Genomic DNA, 25,546 nt, shown 5'->3' on the forward strand with positions numbered 1-25,546 from the left:
GAGTGGAAACACTGTAAGAAAAGTCATTGTCACTCACGGTTTCTCTCCCTCTTCCTTTAGATTAGCGCTGCTCTGGTATCATACTGTGGTCCGCCCGTTTTTTGCCCTGGATGGCAGTGATAACAAAGCAGGCCTGGATGAAGCGAAGGAAATTCTTCTCAAAAAAGAAGCTGCTTATCCAAATTCTTCCCTCTTTATGTTTTTCAAGGGACGCATACAACGATTAGAGGTACTGTGCATTCCCCATCTTTTTAAAAATAAAGCCTTCTGTTGATCGAATCTATAATTCTTACTTGTGGGGGGGTAGTATCACAAGGAGCCCGAATGTCATAGGGCCGAGTAACATCTTGTTTCTGTGCCTTGCGTTGCATCCTTGCTGTGGGAACCTCTTCCAGGAACCCGGGGTGTTAGTCAGTTACCTTCTGTTCTGCAGCTGTGGGCGAAGCAGGGCCGGGGTCCCTTGGTGCTGATGAGACGAGATGCTGCCACCTGAGCTGAAGGCACAGGAGCCCTTGGGAGCGTCTTAGTTAAAGAACATGAGATACGTTGTTTTTCCGTCTCTGGAATTACTAATAATCTGTTTCCAAATGTTCATCCTGGCTGACAGTTGATTTATACACAAGTTATTGCCCGAAATGTCAAGGACAGCAAAGGCTTTGAAATAGTAGTAGCTGGTATTACTTTTTCATGCATGTGTCTAGGTCCTGTGCCAGAGGTTTCACACACACCATCCCATTTGATCCTCAGAGCAAGCCTGCGACAGAGATAGAAAATCATCCCCTTGCATCTTACAGGAAAGATAAACAGGGATCTTAGCGGGCTTCACGTGACCTCTGAGGTCACCCAGCAAGCGAGGCCAGGCTGTCTCATTTCAGAAAAACAGTACGCCCTGGCCTTTGAGGGGGTTCTGCTTCTCTTTGCATTTCTTTTTTTGTCTGCTTGCTTGAGGGCATGAGGATCTGAAGAAAAACGAAAATTTTGTAAGAAATTAATCATGCATGTGAAAGAAGGTGACTGTTCTGAGGTCTCCCACCCACAGGCTCACCAGTAGCGAGTAGTGCAGCAATGTGAGGTTTAATAACCTCTGCCCTCAGTTAACCAGGCATTCTCAGCACACCCATCGAAAAAACCCACAAGTGCTTTGGAAGATTTTTGCCCAGGAATGCTTTCATGAGCACAGGAGGTGATGCGTTCACTAATTTTTTGTTGGCAGTGGAGAGTATATTACTTCCCCAATAATTTCTTTCCTTCATGGAGTGCCTTCTTAAATCCGAGGACGCCTTCCCTTTATTTATGGAAATTGTATTTTAAAGATTGTACTAATAATTTACAGCTGAAACACAGCACAGAAAGCTCTCCAGGATCTGACTTATTTAAGCCCATGTCCAAGTCATTTTTCTTCTCATTACTTTGAGACTGTTTTTCTTGGCATTCAGGCCCACGTACCTTCAGTGACATTGCTCTTTTTTTCTCTTGCTCTCTTAAAAACGTAGATCAGTCTCTTGTGCAATCCAGTCTGCTGTTAGTGTGTTTTTCTTTCAAGCTCAGGGTTACGGTCCTGCATGTAGGGAAGCATGTTCAAGCTCTTCAGGTTTCTCTACTCCCTTGGGTTTGTGCAGGAGGAAATAACCCCGTAAAAGGAACATTTTAATTGGCTCAGCCTTCTCACTTGAGTGACCTTTTCTGAAATGAAAGTTGGGTGCAGGGTAAATGCTTTCTTAGATGTGTAATGCCTTTCCTTTAAGCAATTGACATTCTGAATAACTCTGAACTCGAAGATACTAGGTTTAGTGTTCAAAGGAGGTTTGCCTAGTGGGGGTGAGAGCCTGACGTTTACAGTTGTGTACAACACAGCAATGAGGCCAGAGCATCAGGCACGTACTAGACGTCTCTCCCCTCACTCCCTTGATCAATGAATGCTCTAAATTGGGTTTTGAAACTGTTAAATAGAAATGTAAAAGTCAGGATTTATATTTCATTATGCTTCCCATTTTCATTAATTTTTTATTTTAAAACAAAAATGCTGGGACTTCCCTAATGGTCCAGTGGCTAAGCCTCCACGCTTCCAATGCAGCAGGCCCAGATTCGATCCCTGGTCTAGGAACTAGATCCCGCATGCATGCCACAACTAAGAAGTCCGCATGCTGCAACTAAAGATCCTGCAGGCCACAACTAAGACCCGGTGCAGCCAAATAAATAAACAAACAAATATTTTTTTTAAATGCTTAACTTTTAGCAAATTAATAACTTATTTGTTCTCCAGAAACTCAATGTGGCATGATTTTAGTTTGTCCACAAGTCATCCCTATTAGGGACGGAGTGAATGCTAACAGTGAGCGGTCATTCATTGTCGTTGGGATGATTCTAGAAATGAGGAAGCCACAGCACCATCAGAGGATTCTTATAAGCACGGTTTGGGGAGGTACACAGTGACCATGATCGCTCTCAGCAGACGGTCAGTCTCTTTCATGGTGGATCGTTGGAATCTGAGTGCCGGTGGTGGTTGGAATCTGAGCGCTGGTGGTCGTTGGCATCTGAGTGCCGGTGGTGGTTGGAATCTGAGTGCTGGTGGTGGTCGTTAGAACTCCTTTGTCATGGGGCAGTTTGCTTACCCGACTGATACTTGGTTTTAAGAAAAAAAGACTGAAAGACCTGTTACTGCTCTTGACTGGTGAGCTGTGGCCTGAGGGTCAAGTGAAGTGTGACAGTTGTTTCTGTTTGGCTCTTCCCAAAGTCTTAGAGGATAACAGAATTTTAGGGCTAACTTGAGATATTACGGTGCCTGGACAGTGGCATTTCGTTCGTCTTCCCAGGTGAGCATGTAGGAAGGTGTCAGCTGGTGGCATCCTTCATTTGCTGATGAAGCATTGCTCAGAGAGGCTGTGACATGGGTCTTCAAAGGCTTTTTGTAAGGCCTCTAAGCTCCCAACTCAGTTTATGAAAGCACACAGGGCTTCGTTGATGAATTTGTTTACAGAAAACCTTTTTCCTTTTCAGTGAGCATTTAGGTTAGAGAGAGGGCGCCTTGAGACCTTTTTATGGACAGGCTCCAGGGAACATGGTCTGGGGCTCTAATTTTGACAGGTGCATCATATGACACGGACTTAACTTTTTAGATTCTGAGTCACTGAAGAAGTTATTTGCACAGCTGCTTTCATGTAAGCTTGCCCTCATACAGGGTGACTAGCTCAACACGGGCTGGTTAGTGTTCACTTTCCTTGTTATTTTCGAATCATGTGCAGGTGCCCACTTTCTCTTTCAGTGTCATCAACAGCTTTTTACATACTTTGCCCTTCATTGTTTGGGACAGTTTGGAATCCGTAGGGGAGGGTGGTCTTTAACACGTCCACCCCTGTCCTGCCACTTGCATAACCCTTGTGGCCGTGTCTTCATTATTCCCTGGTGTTGTGGCCTGACTTGACATAGCAGTGAAGTTCTATGCCGTCGGTGGTACACGGGGTCCTTGTGCATCTCAGGACACCAAGCTTCTCTGCTCTTTGGGAGTCTTGGCCAGACTGCAGGAAGAGTTTTCTTTCTTTACCACCTTTGCTTCTCCCCACTGCGTGTCTGAAGTACCCCCACCTCTGGCCCTCTTCACCCTCTTGTCTTACCCTCCTTACCTGTCCTGTTGACTTTTCCCATGTGACTTAGCATGTTGCTGTGAGGAATAAATGGGTTCACACAGTACTTAGCATGTGATAAACGCTATCCAAGTAGTGGTGTGATGGTGGTTGTTATTCTTACTGAGTGCTTAAGCCTGGGAAGTAGTGTTACCAAATTTGCTCTCTTTTTAGGAGAAAGAACTTGTTTTGGTGTTGAGAGTTGTCAGTAGAGCTAGGCTTGTGATGGGTAAGATGCGTGTGTGTAGCTAGAGGGGCTATAGCTACTGTCCCGTACCCATGTTTACTTTTCCCTGAATTTCCATAATGCACACAGATGTTAGGAAGTTGACCCAAGGGTTATATAGCAACCTCCATTTTAAAATATGAATGATAATTATAATTTTGAATTTATATTTATTTCCATCCCATTAAACCTACAGTAGTGGTAGTAGTGGTAGTCTATTAACGTACAAGTGATTAATGAGTATTTTTCTTGATTATTTAAAGATATTAGGGACAAGTCTACATTTTAATAAACTTTAATCCTCTCCTCTTTTTTCTCTAAACAATACAGATTTGCACAACTCCCCCCTCCTCCCGCTTTAAGAGTCTATTTAGTATATAATATACAGATACACATGCTTGGTTTTATGTGTATACATAGTTTCATGTACATACTTAGTATGGTGTGACTGGTTATAAAACTAATTTTTAATATTAGTCTACTTATCTGTCTCTAAACGCTCAAATATTTGAATGAATGACAGTTGATGGACATATTCTAATGAAGTTACTTTATGCACTTTGGGAACTCTTATTTTGAGACTGTCTTCCTAGCTTGGACCCATACTTTCTGAATATCCTGCATGGTGACATCAAAAACCACACATTTGCTTCTCAGGAGCAGAAGTGGGCCCAGCACAAGACCTGGCCCTCAGGGGGTGTTTGTCAAATGACCAGAAGAGTCTGTTGGCAGGATGTCCATTGATCAGTGTGAGTGACGGCGTTTCTTTAAGAGAGGAAGCTGGTTATCAAGGACTGTCTACTTTTCTTGGTGGAACCTAAACCTGTTTCTGCTACCGATGCAGAAGAAGATGGTGCAAGAATGTCTTGACATTTGGTGTGAGAGGATGGCCTACTAAGGAGGATACTGAATCAGATATTGAAATTCTGATGGGCTGGCTAAAGAAGTGTGACTCTAAAGAAAGGAATTAAATAAATTTACAGGAAGTAAAAAGGACCTGGATATCGATGGGGTCTGTGCTCATTGCCGGAGTGGCAAGGTGAGAAGGCTGAGCCCCTGTGCTCCCTGAGCTCAGCCTGGTGGACCCTGTGCTGTAACAGCTCCTCAGTTACCGCGGAGACAGCCCTACTTCACGAGGACCAAGTGGGAGTGTGCACAAGGCCTTGAGGCCACACTGAGGGAGTCCTAGTGAACTTTACCGTGTGTGTGTGTGTGTGGCCTTTTCGTACCATCTTTCTTGCATTCAAAGCTGCCTTGTTGGTTCTCTCTGATAAATGCCACCTTCTCATGCACAGTCTGCTCTGGTTTGTACTTCTCCCCCCGGTCCTTGCTTCTGAGCAGGGTGTGTGATAGGATGTGGTTTCTTTTCCCCCATGAATAATGTCTGCAGGGATGGCTTTGATGGTTGACCTTTACTTTGTCACCTTGGTGTTCTATCTCCTTACTTTCTTTTTTTTTTTTTTTGAGGTGATTTTTTAAAAAATAAATTTATTTTTATTTTTGGCTGCGTTGGGTCTTCATTGCTGGGCACGGGCTTTAGTTGCGGTGAGCGGGGGCTACTCTTCGTTTTGGTGCGCGGGCTTCTCATTGCGGTGGCTTCTCTTGTTGCGGAGCACAGGCTCTAGGCGTGCGGGCGTTCAGTAGTTGTGGCTCGCAGGCTCAGTAGTTGTGGTGCACGGGCTTAGTTGCTCCGCAGCATGTGGGATCTTCCCGGACCAGGGCTCGAACCCTGTCTCCTGCATTGGCCGGCAGATTCTTAACCGCTGCGCCACCCGGGAAGTCCCAGCCATCTCCTTACTTTCTGTTACCTGCATGGTTCTGTGTGAAAGGCCCTTACGCTTTGACCCGTGTGCATGTGTTCTGGCTCTGGATCTTCCTCCCACTCATCATTTCAGGCTGTAGTCCTTTCTCTCTGGACTTTTACTGATGAAATTACATTTTTCATTGGTGCTCCCCACAGTAAGCAGGAGGTCTGTGTTGCTTTTTAGCTCCTTAGTTCATGATTGTGGCAGGGACAGAAAGGTGAAGGTTGATCCCCTTGGTGATGAGTTTCTCAGACAGAGACAAGAGGCAGGAGGCCTGCGGGGGCCATGGAGAGTAGGGGCCAGCACAGAAATGCCAAACCCAGGGAGGCCTGTGCCCATGCACCCATCTCGGGGGCATATTGACTAATCAGAGCTGTTGGGTGGCAGCGTTTCTCTGCATCTGTTGACGAGCAAGCCTGCCTCTTGTATCTGAACAGCATGATTTGCCAGCATGAGGTAATGTTATTATTTATAGGATCAGGAAAAAGGCAATGCAGGAAGAGAAACAATTCCCTGAATTCTGTTAATTGTAGTTTTCTCTTCTGACCTATGTGGTTCTCTTTATTACTTCAGGCACCAGGAAAAATAGGGTTACCATTTATTCTCAGAAGGACACAAAATAAGAGATTGGCTTAATATGGTGTAGGAGAGGTGGAGGATATATTTGTCTTCACTTTCCATTGTGATAAATCCATACCGTGTGGTTTAATGACTCTGTTCACTGAAATGAGATGATGATAACCCAAACTGCTAATAGGTTCAATACATTTGCTCTTCTTTTAACTCTATCTTTACAAGTTGTTGGGTTGAAAAGCAAGTAGAAGGTTAACATTGATTTATATCCCTAAGCTCACTAAATGTGCATAAGAGGATGAGTTTTCCCTTGCCTACGTTAACCCTGGTCCTAAGGGTAGGGGTTAAATGCATGATCTATTGTTAGGTGTCCTTGACAGTAATACTGCTAAACCGATTCCGCTACTCAGTGACATTAATGCTGAATCACGTGTGAGTAACCGGGTTGTCACAGCATGTCCTTCTGCATGCTACAGGTGACAAGGCGGGGCCTCTCTTTTTAAAACACATACATAATACTTTATTGTTAAGATGTTAAGCAACTTCATAAAAATAACCCAGCAATAATTAAATTCTAAGCTGTTTTGTTTCAAGTTGTTTTGTGATCTTTAATATACACATATTAGACTTCAGGCACTTTTGCTTACAAATCTAATGTTTGCATGTTTTAACATAGTTTTTGTAAATAACTGGTATGGAAACTATTTAGATTTCCATTGTGTTACTAATTTGATATTTCCCATTGTTGGGCTATTGGGATATTGGGATATTTAACAGTTGTTCCCCTATGATTTCCCAGTATTTCCCTGTGATAGAAAGTACTGTAGATTTCATTTTTTCAGAAATAAAATTTATCTTCTCAAACTGGGACACATAGACTATTTTGTTCAGATTGTAAAATGATGTTTTAAGAAGTCTTACATTCTCATACCTCTTTGCCTGTGGAGGTGGGTGTGGTTTAATTCTGATACCTGTTGGATTCAAGAATAGTAACATTAATTTAAGGGTATTTCTCTTCCTGTTATTGAACTAAATCCTTAAGATAGATGCAATCTGTTTTTGAAATAGCTTTATTTTATACCTTTTATAGATGTTTTAAAACGAATATTACATGGTTTTGACAATTGTGATTTTATGTTTTAAATATAATAAGTATATCACTGTTGCCTTTAAAAATATATATTATTTAGTATTTTTATCCACTTGTTTCTCACATACACTCAGCTTTCAGTTTGTCGGGTTCTGTATACTATAGGGAAATTTTAATTGATATTTATATTTCTTATTCATTTCTGAGAATATCTCTTCATTTAGTCATGTCACTCTTTCTCTCATTACTTTATAATTTTTTTTTACCTGCATCTGTCCTGTCATATATATAGTAAACGTGGGTTCAGATAGAATAAGTATGTGCATGTGTACATAGTTATTTTGGATTAAGGAGGAACTAGAATTCAGGCCTTCTCTCTCAACCCAGTTCTCTTTTTAGCTTTTATTTGCTGATAAGTTACATATATATATATACATTCTAAATGTAATATTATATATGTGCAAAAAACCATATATGTAACTTACTAGCAAATAACACATTTAAATATTAGTATAAATATAAATATTCAGGAGAGCTTATTCTTGGGCTTTAGAAATAAACCTGATATTTTTTAAAAAATGAGTTGATTAATGGAATTTTTTCCTGCATTTTGGAGAAGCAAGTCACTTAAGGTAATTAAACATTTGAATGTATTTTTTGGTTAGTCATTGTTAAGTACCCTTTTGAAATTCTTTAATAATTTATCTTATTTCTTCAAGAATCTTAATTTAAGACATCTACTTACTGTTATATTCATCTTAGTTTTATATTTTACTTTTTCTCATTTCCACTTATTTTTAAACATATGATGACTATTTCCAGACATGTAAATGTGGTATTTTTATTATTTGTGGTATTTTTATAAATTTGTGTTTTCTTAATTTTATGATTGGGCTTTAGATTATCATATGGGCTTTTATAGAGAGAGATTTGATTTTTTTATCAATGCATTTTCTACTTCCATTTTCTTTCTAGTTTTTCTTAATTTGGCTTGTTTTATAGTTCATTTTCTTAATACTTTATCGTATTTGTCTTATTAGAATAGTGAAGTATTAGTATTCTTGTTTAGGGATTCGATTGTATTCCTTGAAATTCAGCTTGCATTTCATTGGTTAACCGAGAGTGTTTGGGGGGCTGTGATATTGTGATATGATAAGATACAGATCATGACTAAGGGCTCAGCTCTGGAGGCCAACTGCCCAGGCTGAGTCCTGGCTCCTCTACTTTGGCTGAGTGACCTTGGACGAGACACTTAATCTCTTTAAGCCTCACTTCCCTCCTTGTTGAGGTGGGCCCCTGGTTTGTACCTTAGGCGTAGGTTCCCTGTTGAGATTTAGGGAGGTGCTAATCTGGGAGGCACGTGCTGTCCTGGGGCTCTGAGCGTGGGTCCTTGTCGGTGTAATGACATGACCACAGCCCTGCTGGGGCTGCTGCTGGGGCTGATGCGTTAGCAGCCACAGGGACAGAGCTCATGCCCCGGGGGAGATCAGGACCACGTGGCAGGCAGGCATGTAAGCAGATGCAGATGGGGCCAGGCTTTGAGAAACATAAAAACAGGCCTATGGGAAGGGAAAGCATGGTGTGGCTCACCCATGGTGCAACCCTCGCAGCTGGAAAAGATGACCCAGGAGTGGGGGTATTTGCGTTGGCTCTTGAAGAGTCTGTAGGAGTTTGCAGGTGAGAGGTGAGAGCATGGGGGATGAGCTTGCACTCAAGCCCAGATCCAAGAAAAGGTCAGATAATGGGGAGATACAAGCTCATTGGGGCTGGAGCATTTGGTGGAGAGATGTGGGTGGAGTAGGGGTGACCCCGGCAGCAACAGATGATTTGATTTTGTTTCTCAATCCCAGCCTTCCTTCTCATAGAGGACTTTCTTGTTCATATTTAATTGTGTCTGTGAAGCACACGTGTTGTTTTCCTTTGCTCTCAGGGCTGTGTTTATTGTTCTTGTTTGTTTCCGTTTCTGCTTGCTTATTCAGGGGCAGATTTTTCCGTAATGCTTGATTGGAAAGGTGATCACTGTATTTTACTTGTCTGCCATTTTGAACATGGGTTCACATATCCACGCAGGCAGTGTTTCTTTCATGTCTTCGTTCCTCACTCTTCTGAGGACGGTAAGTGTATAGCAAACTCCCATTGCCGGGTGGCACAGAGCTAGTTTTAGGACATAGTGTTCCCTACTTTTGCCTACCCCTGTCCAGAGCCCATGTGTGAAATTCTCTATTTCCTCATAGTATCATATTGAACTTTTCTGCCTTTCTTTATGATTTTGGACTCTCAATGTGTGGGCACATTGGTTTCCTAAATCTGTGCGTTTCTTTGTTTCGTGTATGAGTCCTCGTTTCTCTGTGGCTTCTTATAGAGGACTTGTTAGCTGTGGGAGTTTGTTGTCATACAGCTTCAGACCTTCAGGTTTGGGCGCGTAGCATTGTAGAATGAGCACTGGACTAAAAGCCTGAAGATTTGGTGTTGGCTGTTTCGTGAAGAGTGAAAACCCTCTCTACTTCCACATGGTCACTCACACGTCAGTTTGGAAGAGCAGTGACTCCTCAGTGAAGCCAGTCTTCTCTGGCTCTGGTTCTTTATTTGGAAAATCAGGGGGGTTGGTATAAATCAGTGTTTTTCTGAAACATCTTACCGGGAGACTGATTGGATGGACTAGTTAGTACATGTTCCAGGAAAAGAGGTTCCATGTCATTGAAATCAGGATATCCTGGGGCTTCTCCTGAGACTTTAGTTTTGCATCACGAGGGAGATAGAGTCTGCAGGTACGCTGTGTTTACCCAAGTTAATTGGCCAGGAAAATTCTTTTTCATACTGTAGCCTGTGAGACTTAGAAGCATTCTGTAGAGCACACTTGAGAAAAACTAGGCTACGTGATTTTTAAGATTTCTTCCAGCTTACAAATTGCATGGTTCTGTGAATATACTAAAAGCCACTGAATTGTACACTTTTTAAAAGGAAAGAATTTTCTCAAAGCTTTTCTAAAAAATTTGTCATGGATTTTGAACCTTCAGAACGGTAACTACCTGGCATTATTTCTGCTGTTTACAATTTGTCTTTAATTCCTCTTTGGAAAAACCCACATACCAGCTCGCCCATTTGACTTCCTTCACAGAGAACGTCATTCAGTTCTAGGAAAACTGTTCAAAGTCACTTTCCTGATTATGGCCTCTATTTGCTTCTCTCATAAAAGTCTGTATGGACGTGAATCCTCTCCATCTGTTTTCCAGGTTTATCTGTTTATCTTGAATTGCTGTCTTATTTTGTGTGACTCTTTGCAGACTCGTTTTTCTCTATTTCTGTAGTCTTTGTTTTTCTGAGTTAATTCTTTGCGTTATCGTTTTCCCTGTTTAAAATTCTTTGATAGTGCCTTTAACATAAACATATTTCTTTTAAGTGTACTGCTATCTTTCATAAATTCCTTCTCTGCAGTTTTAAAAGGCACCATAGTGTAGCTCAGCTCAAATGGGCTCTTCCAGTTCCTGGCCGGCAGAGCTTTCTGAGCCTGTGTCCTTGTCTGTAAAAAGAGGACAGTGCCTTCACTGTCAGCCTTAAGTAATGTAACATGGATACAGCTAAGTGCTAACTAAGCACATGGTGCTTCGTCAGGGATTTTCCTATTTAGACAGAATCTTGTCTTGGTTGTAAATTCAGTATAAAGCACTTTCCATCACAAATTTTTGTCAGAATCATGTGCCTAACTGTTGAGAGACCAAGGAAATTCTGCAGCTGGTGCATTATTCTGTTTGGTTACATAACTCATTTTCCATGGGGGTTGCTGTCCATTTGTGTGGAGGTGCTGAAAACATTACTACTCTATTCCATTATTTGTGTGTAATCAGAGATTTGTAGCCTGTTATGGAAAAGGCCTTCTGGGGGGATGCCAAGAGAACTATAAAAGGCTTGTGTCCCAAAATGAACTTATCATCTAATTATGAAGTTAGCAGTGTAAATGCATGAAAAGGTAATTGTACAAGACAGTAACAAGGGCCAGATGAATGGCTGGTGGTTGTGGGTAGCTGACCACCACCAGCTCCCACCATGCCCACCCTGTCCCCTTTATTACCACCCACCTCGTGTCTGCCCAGAGACTCATCCTCATTGGACACACGGCATTAGATGTCTTCCTGATTTGCTCCTTGTCTCTCTCTCCACATTACAAGGAGAACAGAGGCTCCACAAGGCAGGGACTTTGTCTCTCTGGGTCACTGTTTATCTCAAATGCCTTGACCAGTGCCTGGCTCCTAGAGAGGATGTGTGTGTGTGTAGTGAATGAACACTTTGGTCTCTTGCTCTTCCCACTTAGTTGTGCTGTAATGATTGTTCTCTTTCTCTAGCTCCTGGGTTTTTGTCAGAATGGGAGCAGCCCATGTATTTATGGCATTTTGAATAGTTTTCCTTAATTATGCAGAATTCATAGAGTCAGTGTTTATAGTAGTAGGAAAAGCTCCATCATCCCCCACCAAGGACTGTGCGGTCATAACTCTAAAACCACAACATTAAGGGAAAGATTGATAGAATCGATCATACATTGATCAAAAGGTTTGTAGAATTGACCCCAAAATAACTTATATATTATATAAAAATGATAAAGTTAGAAAAATAAAGGTAGGAAACAAATGATTAAGTGTGGGCATCCTTAATTTAGAATGAGCTCTTGCAAAATTAGAACATATTAAAAGGGTAAATATAAACATACAAAAAGAAAAATAGTCAAAGCACCGAAACAGACAAGCTATAAAATAAGACATACAAATGGCCAATATCATATGAACCTCAGGATACAATCCAGGAGATGCAAATTAAAACAACACTGAAAACTGATTGGCTAGTATTAAAAACATAGTTTAGGGAAATGGGCCTTTTATAAACTGTTGGCACATATGTAAATTGGTAAAACCTTTGGGGCAGGTAGTCTACTATTTATACACATTCCTATACAATATAACTTAGGAAATAACTGATGCACCACATATGAGAGTGCCTGCACACAGAGACTAAACCTGCCCACCTTCATCACTGGTAAGAAGAACTCCAGGGGTGGGTGTTGAGCTGGGTGGGTACTGTGATTTACCTGGCTTCGCTCGGGTACTCATACTCTCTGAGACCAGAAAATTTTTCCGAGAAGCAGGACCCTTTCCATTCCCAACACATACATGAGGGTGGAGAGGGGGCGAATGGCTCCCTGAAGAGAGGATGCCTCTGATAATTAGGTGGTGTATTCGCTTCCTAGGGCTGCCATAACAAAGAACAGAAATTGATTTTCTCACAGTCCTGAGGTTGGAAGTCCAAGCTCAAGGTGGGCAGGGTTGATTTCTTCCGGGGCCTCTCTCCTTGGCTCGTGGGCGCCGCCTTCTCCCTCTGTCTTCGCATGGTCTTTCCTCCGTATGCACACACGTCTGTCCTCATCTCCTTTCCTTGTATAAGGACATCAGTCATATTGGATTGGGGCCTGCCCTAAAGACCTCATTTTAATACAATTACCTCTTTAAAGACCATATCTCCAAATACAATTGCATTCTGAGATCCTGGGGGTTTGGATTTCAACATATGAATTTTGGGGAGGGATACAGTTCAACCCGTAACAGTTAGCAGTGCCAATGAGAGTGTCTCCTCCCAGGCACTTGGGGTTTCCCTCTTTCTTTTCACATAGATGTCACTGGTACCCTGGTAGCCTCCAAATATATTACCCGGCAGGTTCTCCCAGAGGTCCCAGAACAGAAAGACTCACAGGCCAAATTAAAACGGGCTTGAATCACATAGCTTACTAAATCAATATAATACACAGCCAGGAGCAAGGGGGAAAAGGTAGCATGGGTTCACACTCTTAGGACAGGGTGCAAGTGGGGTGGAAGGGCCCCGCTACCTGGGTCCTGGGTACACGATGTGCAGTGTCCTGCCTCACTCTGCACATCAGCCTTCCTCACTGGCAGGAGAGGGGGTACAAGGAGAGAAGGGCCCATAGGTGCGAGTTGCCCTGGGCCAGTGACGCACTTGATCAGAAACCCACAGGGATGAGTACACTTGGCCACAGCTAATTAAATGGATGGACCGGGGGTCAGATTTAAGACCTCATGGGTATTCAGTTCTCATGTATAGTTAGTATTCTGACTATGTAGTGTGTTTTGTGTATTTGGTCTTTTGAGTATATCTCTTTGCCCTGTCATTCTTCTAACACACACACACGCTCCACTTGCTAAGTACTTATTGTATTAACACATCTCGGGAATTCTGCCTGCGTCTGACAACCTCTTTGCTGACCAGTGACTTCACACATCTTGAGAGAATGTGCCTATGTTTCACAAGCTTACTTGTCTAACAGAACTGAAAATTCTCTAAAGCAAATGCACGTTAGCGCCATCCACACAGGCAGCGCCTTCCCCAGCACCCGGGTCCACAGGAACGATGTTTGCAGTGGCGAACATCCTTCAGTTTGCCACTGCCCGGTGCTCTCAGCTCTGGAGTTTAACCCACAGAATTAGGCGACACCAGCCTCATTTGAATACCAGCAGACTGGCTCTGAGCTGAGACCTTTTTGTTTGTGAGTTAGTGATGTCATTCAATGTTAAATGCAACTTGGAGGTGGTACAGAAAGAAACTGTGTGCTTGGGAAGTGGAGTCTTGGCATTTTAGATTCAGGCAAGTCTGGAACTTGGTGTCCCTTTGGCACTAGAGTCTGGGCCAGGCCCCTGAAAGAACTTGGCTTTGTTTCCATGTTCATTTTTTTTTTTTTTTTTTTGCAGCCCTAGAAATGGAACCTTTTGCTAGGTAGCTGAACTGAGAGAATCCTCTTGGCCTGGTATTGCTAGTGAGAATCTTTGAGTAAAACAGAATGTGACATTAGTAACCCCAAGATTACGGTGCTAACTCTGAAAAATATTCATACTTACTGTGTCTTCATATTTGTACTTTGAGATCTTTACTTTCTAAAGACCTTAAAAATATATTAATGTGGAAATAGCTTCAGAATAACTTAATCTTTTTTAATTGGGTTGAAAATGTTGCCCATGGTCTGTCCATCCCTTTGTATTACATGTTTCATTTTCCTTTGTCCCCTGTCTCTCCAGGCAAGAGCACACACTTGTATATTTGTGGTAGAATCGTAACTCAAACAGCTCCTAATTATACCTGCTAGATAAAATATGGAATTTCTCTAGTTTTTTTTTTTTTTAATCCTCTGTGTGACCACAAGCAGAATTATAAAGACAACTTACATTTTCTAAAGGACTGCAGGGAATTCCCTGGTGGGCCACTGGTTAGGACATAGCGCTTTCACTGCCATGGGCCTGGGTTTGATCCCTGGTCGGGGAACTAAAATCCTATAACCTGTGTGGCCAAAAAAAAGGACTGAAGAGAATGAAGCAAACAAAACATAGTATAATAAGAAAAAAGTGTCAAGGGAACAAAAACAGAAGTTAAATTATAAAAAGTATTAGTTACCTAAATCCATTTATGTTTACCATATTGCTATATAAAAGATAACTCTCAGATCAGCATAAAAAAGACAAATCCAACAAACTAAATAAATATACAGGCTAACTAAAAAAATGTAAATGGTGATACAAAAGTAGAAAGTAAAAGAGTAGACAAAATATATCAGGCATACATGAATTTAAAAAATGACAGCAATGATAATTTAAAAATCGAGGGCAAAATGCATTAAATGGAACAAAGCTGGTTTAAAACTTTATGGTACTTGACAATTAAACTAACAGTCGTAAAATTATATATTCCTAAGAAATAGCATTTTTTTTTCTTAAACATAATAAGAAACTTACAGAAACACAATTATGAGAAACTGACAACTCTTTCATTCTTAAAAAATCTATTTTATAATAAAATAGTCTCTGAGCTTTCTGCTCAGTTTTGCTATAATCCTAATACTGCTCTAAAAAATAAACATTACTAATTAAAAACAAATCTGGAATTTCTCCCAGGGTTCTGAAATAATTTGTGAGAAGCTGAATTGCTACTTACGGCAAGTCTTTGTCCTAAAAGTTAGAAAACAATATTGTGATTTATTTCCCAGTGCTATTAACAGGAGACAAGGTACCTATAGACAATACCTATGTTTTAAAGACAGTTTACCTTTCCTAAGAGCGTTTTATTCACATGAATTCATTTATTTCAGCATCCCTGAGAGTATAAACAAAAATTACTTCCTAAGGTCCAAAATTGTGTAGGTTATGAAGTTGGTGCTGAAATCTGGTACTATTGACCAGTATTTAACATTCTTCGTTATACTGTGTGCCCATTAAAAGAAAACATTTATATTACAGTAATTGAAACAAATGAATTATTCAGTTGGAAGGTATGGCTTTAGAGTGAGCTATTTATTTACGTAGTTCCAGAGCACAGAGAATATGAAAATAATTTCTGCCAGTCTACAAGTTCTGGCATTATTCTGACACCAGAACTTGCAGAGGAGAGCACTAAACAAACCCCACTTCATTCTGAACGTAGACATTCTAAATAAATATTAGCAAATCAAATCCAGCAACGTATTTGTTAAATGCCGTATTCCAACCTAGTAGGGCTTATTCCAAAAAGGCACTCGTGGTTCAGCCTAGGAACTGTATCCCTGTTATCCGCTGCATTAAGGAAGTCATTGATAAAACCATTGACTCCTGTCGATAGATGCCCAGATGGCATTTAATGAAATGCACTACCCAACCCAGATTTTAAAAAACCGAACAAACTATTAGCAAATTAGAAAGGAAACCTCTCTATTTGGTAAAAATGGGCATCTACTAAAAACATGCAGCAAACTGTATTTCATGGTGCAACATTAAAACATTCTCTTTTTCATATCCTTTTATATACTGTATAATAACGTATACACATCGTTTGTATTAGAATAGACCAAGGATACGTGCTATGCTTGCTTAATATTCAGTATTTTAACTGGAGGTCCTACCCAATTACAATTGTCTGTTGTAAATGAAGAGACAGCACTATCGTTACTTGCAAATGGTTTCAATATCTCCCTGGAAAATCCGAGAGAAAAAGAGATTAAGAATTATAAAAATTCCTGAGTATAATAATGTGACATGTACAAAATCAACTTGAAAAAATCCACAGGTTTCCTACATACCAGCAACATTCACTCGGAGAATAAAATGGAGAAACAAATCCCTTTTGCAGTTGCCACAAGTGTTATAAAATGCCTAAGAATACACCTATCAGGAAGTCCCGAGTAACTGGAAAAACACACAGTATCCCTGTAGTGACAGTGCTGTAGCTGTAAGTCCTGCTGATTTTAATTTGGCAGTAAATGTGCTCCATTTAATTTGGCAAAGATTCGTGCTTTTATCCTTCATGGCTTCCTCTGGAAGCAGATAAAAGCTTGCCAACATTTTTTTCTCCTTTTACCAGCAAGGAGACTGAGACTTCAAGTAGTTTTTGTGACACAGTGTATCAGCGCACAATTCATGAGACAAAAAGCCTGTATCGTAGTAATTCTTGGTTTCATACGAATCCATTTTCTATATTTTCTTCAGGGTATGTGTATTTCTTTAAAAATTAAACTGGGAATCGAGTATCAAATTGAGGATAACCCTCTTTTCTCTGCTGGGTTGTGGACGTTTTAATTTGTAACCATAAAGACTCCCATAGATCATTTTTATTCTGAATTGTTTCGGTGAAAAGGGAACTATATTTCCACGAATTTAATGGCTGTTCATTGTACTTCCTTAATGAGTGATCAGCCTAGAAGTAGAATTAGTTTTGTAGTTATGCTTGCTCCTGGGGTAATGCCTTTAAGCTCCGGAGCGTAAGTGGTCTCAGTACTTCCAGTTCTCTTCAAGTGCTTGTGACACATAGAGCCTGGAACTGTCTTCACAGTTTCATCTTTAAGGAAGTATACTGTTCTAGTTTCCCAAGGCTGTTGTAACAAATTATCACAAAGTTTATGGCTTAAAATGACAGAAATTTATTCTCTCACAACTCTGGAGTCCAGAAGTCCAAAATCAGTTTCTCTGGGCCCAAATCAAGGTGGTCAGCAGGGCAGCGCTCCCTCCGGAGGCTCTAGGGAAAGTCCATTCCTTGCCTCTTGCCTGTGGTGGCTGCCTGCATTCCTGGGCTTGCGGCCACATCACTCCAGTCTCTGCCTCCGTCCTCTCGCATTGCCTTCTCCTCTGCTTATGTCAACCCTCTCTCTGCTTCCCTCTTGTAGGGATACTTGTTGATTGCATTTAACGCCCCCTGGATAATCTAGGGACTCTCCCTCATCTCCAGATTCTTAGCTTAATCAATCACACTTGCATCCCTCTCCCTGAGGAAAGCATGCAGTTGGAGCAGAATTTGAATACTAGTCAATTACTAGCTCCCTGACCTTGACTGAGCACTTACCGTTGTTGAACGTCAGTTTCTTCATCCAAAAATGGAACTAATGCATACCTATCTCGGAGTCTTTGAAAGGGTTAAGAGAAATAACGTTGATTCAAGTATTACTTGGCTTCTTTTTTTCTTTTCTTGCGTTCAGAGCTTAGTTTTGACTCATCTTGGTGGCTTCAGAGTCCAGTTCCATCCTGGGCACCCAGCAGTTGCCTGATAAATGTTCACCGAGTAGTTTTCTATCCTCTGAAGGGCAGCGTGGCGTTGCACTGCCATGCACTGAACCCCAGCTGGGGTCAGCTTGGTAGTGATGGCCCATCTGGAAATATCCTGGGGGTGATAGTTGAATGCCATTAACTTGGGAAACTGGGGAGGTGCATGCAAAAGCAGAATCCCTAACCCTGTGGTTTCTGTGCAAATAGGCTAAATTGAATGCATGTGTGATGCAGGGAAAGAAGCATTGATCCAGAAAGGGGAAAGTTAGAAATGGGAGTAATGAGTGTCCAGATCTCTCTACACACACACTTGCTTTTCATTAGAGATGGATTTTTTACCTTTGATATCTGGCTGTGTGCTCACAATCAGTGTAAATGTCTGACTTAAGAGCTGGAGGCCTGTTTCATTCCTGTGAGGTTCCCTTCAACTAGGTGTTGAGCTAGTTGAGAACAGGAATTAGTGATACCGTGATGTGTATCTTCCGTGGCTACCTTCTGTATCTTCCAAGCACTTGTGGGTGGTGATACAGGGTTGAATGCTACAGTCTGAACCTTGCTGATAGCAGAGTGAAGTGTTACTGTGGGGCACCAACAGTTACTGGTCCAGCCATGGCCGTGGTTACTGAGTCATTTGGCTTCCAGAGTTCCTGAGTCACAGACTGTCCTGCCGATCTCCTTGCTGACTCATCTGTGCCCTGTGTGGAGTCCTGGGGCCTCCTGCAGTGACCATGCATCACTCAAGGAGCTGAGGAACGTGGTGGGTCTGATCTCAGGGAAACCAGCAGCCCCTCTTCTAAGACCCTTCATGCCCCCAACCTGGCTGCCCTGGGGGAGAAGAGGCAGCCAGGGGCCTTGGAAAGGGAGTCGCCTGGGAGCAGCAGGAGGCACACAGGGAAGCACAGAGAGGAGGGCTGAGTGTAGGGCGGGAAGAGAGGCGCTGGCACCTGCGGGAGGGAGAAAGGAGCGCTCCTGGGCATGTGTCAGCGAGGGCAGGCTGTGTCGCATCTTGGGGACATTTAGGATTTATATTGTTACTGATGCGTGATACTTAACGCCTGTCGTCGCTGTATTTACGGTTTAGTTTACCTCCCTTTTATCCTGATGGTGCCTTTTGTGCTTGTGGCATCAGATCAGCAGACTTTGAACGAGATCTTTCATGGAAGAAAACACTAAATGTATTTAACCAGGAAACGGTGGCACAGGCATTTGAGAGTCTGCTGGGGTTCTGGACAGTGCTAGATGAATGCAAAAGTCGGAAGTGTAATCTGGACCCTCAGAGAATTTCTGAAGTGTTGGGAGAAGAGGGCTGATGACCAGAAGCATTTGGAGAACATCACCGAGTTGTGTGGTAGAGCGTGAGGGGCTCCCGGAACAGGGAGAGGCTGGGGCTGGGCTCATGGACTGGCCCTGGGCAGTACTGACTGCCAGTGTCTCTGGGCCCGGTGGGTGTATGCAGGAGGGGGAGATGCAGTCCCTCTCCTGTCGAGCTTACCTGTACCATGGAGCCAGATCAGCAAATCATTGTATTGATCACACACCAAGTTCTAGGGCACGTGTGCACAGAGACCGCTGTGGGAGAGGGTGGTGTGAGCCGAGCCCTCACTGGTGGGTCCTTCTGACCGAGCAGAAGGAGGAGTGGCCTGCGCTCTGTTCAGCTCACAACCATGTGAGGGGAAAGGGGGCGTTTTCCAGAAACCTTTACATCACCCTCTTCTCTACTGCTTAATCTGCTTGACTACCAAGGAAAAGGATGCTTTTGAACTAGGATGCTCGTATTGTTAAAGACAGATCTTAGCCAGTAACTGTTGTCATTTTTTCCTTAGTGTCAAATCAACAGTGCCTTGACTTCCTTCCATACTGCTCTGGAACTTGCAGTAGACCAGAGGGAAATCCAACACGTGTGTCTGTATGAAATTGGTAAGTATCGAATGTCTGTCCGGTCCCTTGTCATTGAAATAGTATTAATGCAATAGCTCATGTCCAGCTGAACGTCCAGCTTCTTGTCCTGCAGTGTTAACGCATTCCTGTGCACGTTTTCATTGTTAATGCTCTTCAGTTTGTGTCTTTGTGAGATGCCTGCCGCCTTGTGTAATAATAGGACTTTGTTACCATAGCGCAAGTAGTGGTACTTAATGAATTCTCATTACTTCTTTCTAATATTTTGCTCCTTATAACATTTAGATTCTAGGATGATAGGTAAACTTAAATTAATTGAGTAAAAACCATTAGTGAATATTTTATTGGACTGGATATTAGAATTCAGGACTGTTTTCTCTTCCCTCCCACCAATGTTTACCTGAGAAGAAAACTACGGCTTAGGAGAAAATTGGGCACGTAGATTCCAATTCCAGCTCTTCTGCCAGCTAACTTGGAGACCTCACCCTCGTGGCAGCCCCTGGAGCTCAGGCGTCTGCCCTGGGAGCAGCTGTGTAATTAAGATGAAATTAGCCGGATGAGCATCAGACAGGATGCCTGGCCACATATGTTAGCTGCTTCCTCCCGCTTCTCCCCTCCTGGAGGGGAATTTATAGACAGACTTGGAGGCATTTGTTTGCCACTTGCTTGCCTGCTGTAGACGTAACTGTCTTCCTGAATCTTTTTTTAAAGAAGAGTGCAAACTAAAAGATTGAGAACTGCCCAGTAATCAGCATTATGTTTTAAACGCCTGTTATAGCTTAGGGAGTGGAGATGAGGTACGATCCAGTGGGAAATGTATTTTCCTGTAAACTCTGCTGGAGCTCTGGTTAGTAGCCATAATGTGGAATGGAACGTGAAACACATTATCAATGTGATGTTTTGAGTAAGACCAGGCATCTCTGATTGCACAACCGATGAAACAGTATAGGACTTGAATGGAAGGGACTAGCTTCGATGTCCTTTTATTTCTCTCGTTTAGGACACTGTTATCTTTTTTCTTGTAGTTTCATTGAGATACCTTTGACACGTAACATTGTATTTAAAGTGTGCAACATGAAGATTTGATACCTGAATATATCGTGAAATGATTATGGTGGCCTTTTTTCGTGTGTGCACTGTTTCCGGGTCTGTGGCAGGGTAGAATGTCAGAACGGAAGGAATCTTGGAAGTATCGAAACCCAGAACTAAGGACTTCGGAAGGTTAACTCAGGGTTGGGGTGGGGGGAAGTGGGAATAGCAAAGTCAGGACTTGGCCTCCTTATTCAGCTGTGGTGCTGCCTCCCACCTCTGTTGCGGCGTTTAATTCAAATCTTATCCCGATGTCCATTTTAGGATGGAAAGAATTAGCCCCCATGTTTACTCTAAAATATGTCAACTTCATATCATATCCCATAGAATTTGACACTGAATTTTCTGGAAGTGTGGCTCCCCTTCGTCCCTCTAGTTCAAATGGTAGGTCTAAGGTGACACGACTGCTTCATGGTGCAGCGGATAACAATTTTTTTATGGAGGCAAATCGTGGGCAGGAGAGAGCAATGGCCTTCGACCCTCAGTTCTTCCCTCTTATTAGCCGTGTGACCTTGAGCAAGTCCCGAAGCCTCTTCATGCCTTAGGCTTTCTCCTTGGGCAGGTGAGGACGCCATCAGCCACCTTTCCAAGACTGCACTAGGATTAACAAGAACTACATCAGATGCCTGCCTGACGCACAACGGGATGGCTCCGTGGATGGGAGATACCGTTACTAACAACGAGGGATAAAATTCCTTGTTTCCTTATTGCTGCTGCCCCCCCCACCCTACCCAGGATGCCAACCTAACAGTGTTTTGCTCTGGGAGAGGTGGGGTCCTTTCTCTGCCCCTGCAGAGGGAAGGGTGGCAAGTACTTGATTTCTCACTGGCTTCCTCTCCAATTCTCAGAAAAGGTTGCTAATTGACTGTGATCATAAATGCACAGGTGAGCGTGGGAGGCTTTTCGAGATGGTCACTGTGTGTGTAATCTACTGGCATCGCTTCTTTCTTTGCGCCCGTGCCTGCTCTTGGGAGAGAAGAACCACCGTGCTTGGGTTGATCTCCAGCCGGGGGAGGCAAATCGGACGGTTTCCCTAGAAATTTTTACTTTCCTCCCTTCGAAACTGCTTCATTGGTTGTGAAATCAGAGATGCCTTGTGTACTCAAAACATCATATCGAAAATATTTACGAGGGAAAAGATACTTAGGAAGTTTTCAGGCTGTTGACGTGGAGCCCTCACAGAGAAAGTCAGCAGAATAAGACGTTTGTAACGTAAAGATGGGCTGTAGAGCGTATTACTTTAGGGTCCCGTACTAGAAATCTCTCTTTCACAGGTTGGTGCAGCATGATAGAGCTGAATTTCAAGGATGCGTTTGACTCCTTTGAGAGGCTGAAAAACGAGTCCCGGTGGTCCCAGTGCTATTACGCCTATTTAACCGCAGGTGAGTAGACCACGGTCTCCACGGTCGCAGCGCGCCCTTCTCTGTCTCAGATTAGCTGACGCGCGTTGGCCAGTGGGAGAGTGATGGCAGAGGATGCAGAAGTTGTGTTCTTCACAGTTTCCCACAGCGTGTGTTGTTTTGGGCTACGAGTAAATAGCAGCTGAGGAGCAGCTCTCCCCAGCCCATCTGAACAGCGGGGTGGTTCGGTGCTGCACGCCCTGCCCCTCCCCGCGTCCCCTCAGGGCTGGGTTGGTCACATGCTGGGTCCCGGAAATGCTTATGGTGAGCTTTTTGGTTTTGTCCTAAACAGCCTCAACTTACCCTTACCGCTCTCCTTTATTTTCTCAAATCTATTTTTGATTTGTTAGGAATTTAAAGAATTTTAAAGAATTTAACATGTCTTTTAAATCGTGTTAACGTCTTTGTTTAGATTGTTAGTGTCCTGGTTACAGAGTTGTACGGATTTTGAGTAGTCTGTTCCAACCTTGTTTTACTTATTAACCCTATTATAATTACAGTGTGATTTTGCAGAACACAAGGTAATTCAACACTGCATGTCATTATAGCAGAAACAACTGTAATGTCTGATAGGCATATCAGTGTGTAGTGCCTTTTTACCCTTAAATGAAGAGATAGAGACATGCTGCCACCTGGTGGACAAAATAGCTGTCTGTGCCCTGAGCTACAATACATGAAGTGCTGTTGTGATGCAGAACGGTCCAGGTGGAGATTGAAGAGACCCGGGTAGTTGTACATTTTCTGCCTCTAACAATGAGCTCTCCTTACACACCCATATAAGTGATTCTTTTACTTAAAATTTAAGGCTAATCCAAACATTATTTTCAATATCTTCTTATTTCTCTGAATATTTGGATGTAACAAAACGTCTCCTGTCATTCCATCCCCTTAACTGGTCTCTTTAAAATAAGATAGAATTAGAAGATGGTGACTAATGTGTCTGTCCTGGATGTTCTGAAACTACAGTCCGTGAGCAGTCAGGACGGAAGGCCCTTATACTCACAGGCCTTCCTGCCAGCCCTGCAGGTATTAATCCGTTTTCGTATGGCTCTTATAGCTGATGTTTGAATAGGATTATTTTCAGTACGCTGCTTAGGATACTTTAAGGGTTGGTTTACAGAACTCACAGGCATCTCAGATGAAAGTAGCAGGCTTGGTGTGCGCAGCACGTGGACGAACGAAAACAGAGGCTGCAGCGCCCCCCAGCGGTCGTTAGGGTGTAATGGGGCCACGTAGTCACTGTGGGCAACTGTTTCTTTTTAATCGTTGTTGAGCATAGAACATGAAGAAATAATGGTACGGTGTGGGTGTGTAGAGGAGCATTTGTTCTCCAGATATTGGAAATCGCAGGATCATACCAGTTGTAGCAGATGATAAAGCGTGAAAGACTCTAGGCGCCACCACGGGGCCTTCGTGCAGGTGTGTGAGGAGCTCCACCTAAAGAGTACGTGGGGAGGGGAGGGAAGGTCACTCTGTCAAGCTCTCAGAGAAGGCTCCTTGCAGGAGCTGTCATGTGAGTTGGCCTGAAGGACAGGTACGTGTTACAGGCAGCGTCGGAGAAAATGGGCATTCAGCGACCAGAAACACTACCATTCGGGGCTTAGTTCCTTGTGCTATTTCTTTTTTTATATTTATCTCTTTTTTTGTAAGAACATTTAAGTTCTCCTCTCTTGGCAAATTTCAATTTTACGACACAGTATGATCACATATAGTCACCATGTTATACGTTACATCTTCAGACCTTATTCATCTTATGGCTGAGAGGTTTTTTTTATTACAGTAAAATAGACATAAAATGTATTTTAACCATTAAAAAAAAAGGTTTTTTTGGCCGCACCACGCAGCTTACAGGATCTTAATTCCCCAGCCAGGGATCGAACCCAGGCCCCCAGCAGAGAAAGCCCAGAATCCTAACCACTGGACCGCCGGGGAAGTCCCTATTTTAACCATGTTTAAGTGTGTGGTTCAGTGGCATTAAGTTCCTTCACAGCCATCACCACTGTCCAACTTCATTGTCCCAAACTGAAACTCTGTGCTCATTACACAATAACTCCCCCCTCCCCAGCCACTAACCACCACTGCTGTACTTTCTGTCTGTGTGAACTGGATTATTCTAGGTAAGTGGACTTGATGGAAGCTGGTTTATTTCACTTAGCGTAGTGCCCTCAAGGTTCATCCATATCGTCGTATGTGTCAGAATTTCATCCGTTTTTAAGGCTGAATAATATTCCACTGTATGTACAGACCATGTTTTGTTTATCCGTTCATTGTCAGTGGATGCTTGGGTTGTTTCCACCCTTTGGCCATTGTGAGTGATGCTGCTGTGAACACGGTTCTTTTTGAGACCCTGCTTTCAATTCTGTTGGGTATGTTACCCAGAAGAAGTTAACCGAAAAGCTTAGTCTTAGTGGATGAGCCAAGCGTCCTAAGTTCTGTGTGGGTCTCAGACTTAGGGTAAATCAGAGACGCTCATGCTTTCAAACATCTGCGTCTTTTAGAGCAACTGTCTGCAACTGTACTGAGAGGAGGTGGTGTACATTCTTCAGGATCTGAGGTATTAGTGTTGTAGAAACTGCAAAGGCGATTCAGGTCCTGTTACTGTTGATGTTTATGACTCTCTTGTGTACCCACAGTTGCTCATTCTTTTTGTAATATTATGTGACTATATAATAATGTTACCAGTTATCTGAGGAGACCTCAGGCTAGGGGCAGCGGAAATTATTCTTTTTAATTGATCTACTGTGTGACCTCAGGCAAGACTTCTACTTTCCTGGACCTCTACATCCCCTGATCTATAATATATTGGAGTTGTTTTACAGAACGATCACTGAACTTCTTCCTGGTTTTGAAATGTTATAACCCAACCGATGAGGTCATTTTGGATGGGTTCAGGCCACCACATCTGGAGCAGTGCTGCTCTTATAACTGGGGGTGATCTCTCCTTTTGAATATTCAGCCTAATCCCACTTATTCCCAGTAGAAATCTTCTGCCTTTCCCATCACCTTGATGACGTCAGCTTTCTGCAAACCTTGCTGCTTGCCATTAGCTGCCCATCCTCTGACATGCCATAGCCCTGTGCCTGGCTTGACCAAGCCCCAAAGTGCGAGTACGGGACCACCCAGTTGTAGGACTACTCGAATAAAGAAGAAAGAACTAGCAAATCAATGGACATTCCAACTGGGGGTTGAAAAACGATATGTGGCAAAGACAAAAGCAACAAAAAGTTAACAGAAATGAATTCATCTTCATGGGAGTTGAAAAGAGGAAAACAAAGAGTAGTTGGTAAAGTTCCA

The 25,546-nt window shown here is 42.7% G+C and overlaps 1 protein-coding gene across 4 annotated transcripts in view; it reads left to right on the forward strand.

Annotated features, from left to right (window-relative positions):
• The window catches only part of TTC39C (tetratricopeptide repeat domain 39C), a 101,399-nt gene that overhangs the window by 64,093 nt on the left and 11,760 nt on the right, over nt 1-25,546 (forward strand). For all 4 annotated transcript variants that reach the window (XM_073790612.1, XM_019930510.3, XM_019930508.3 and 1 more), the window contains exons 6-8: nt 61-229; nt 19,691-19,784; nt 22,127-22,234. In XM_073790612.1, the coding sequence (XP_073646713.1) occupies nt 61-229; nt 19,691-19,784; nt 22,127-22,234 (371 nt within the window). The remainder of the gene's footprint in view (nt 1-60; nt 230-19,690; nt 19,785-22,126; nt 22,235-25,546) is intronic.

This window comes from Tursiops truncatus, chromosome 13 (genome assembly GCF_011762595.2).
Source record: "Tursiops truncatus isolate mTurTru1 chromosome 13, mTurTru1.mat.Y, whole genome shotgun sequence".
Classification (NCBI taxonomy): Eukaryota; Metazoa; Chordata; class Mammalia; order Artiodactyla; family Delphinidae; genus Tursiops; species Tursiops truncatus.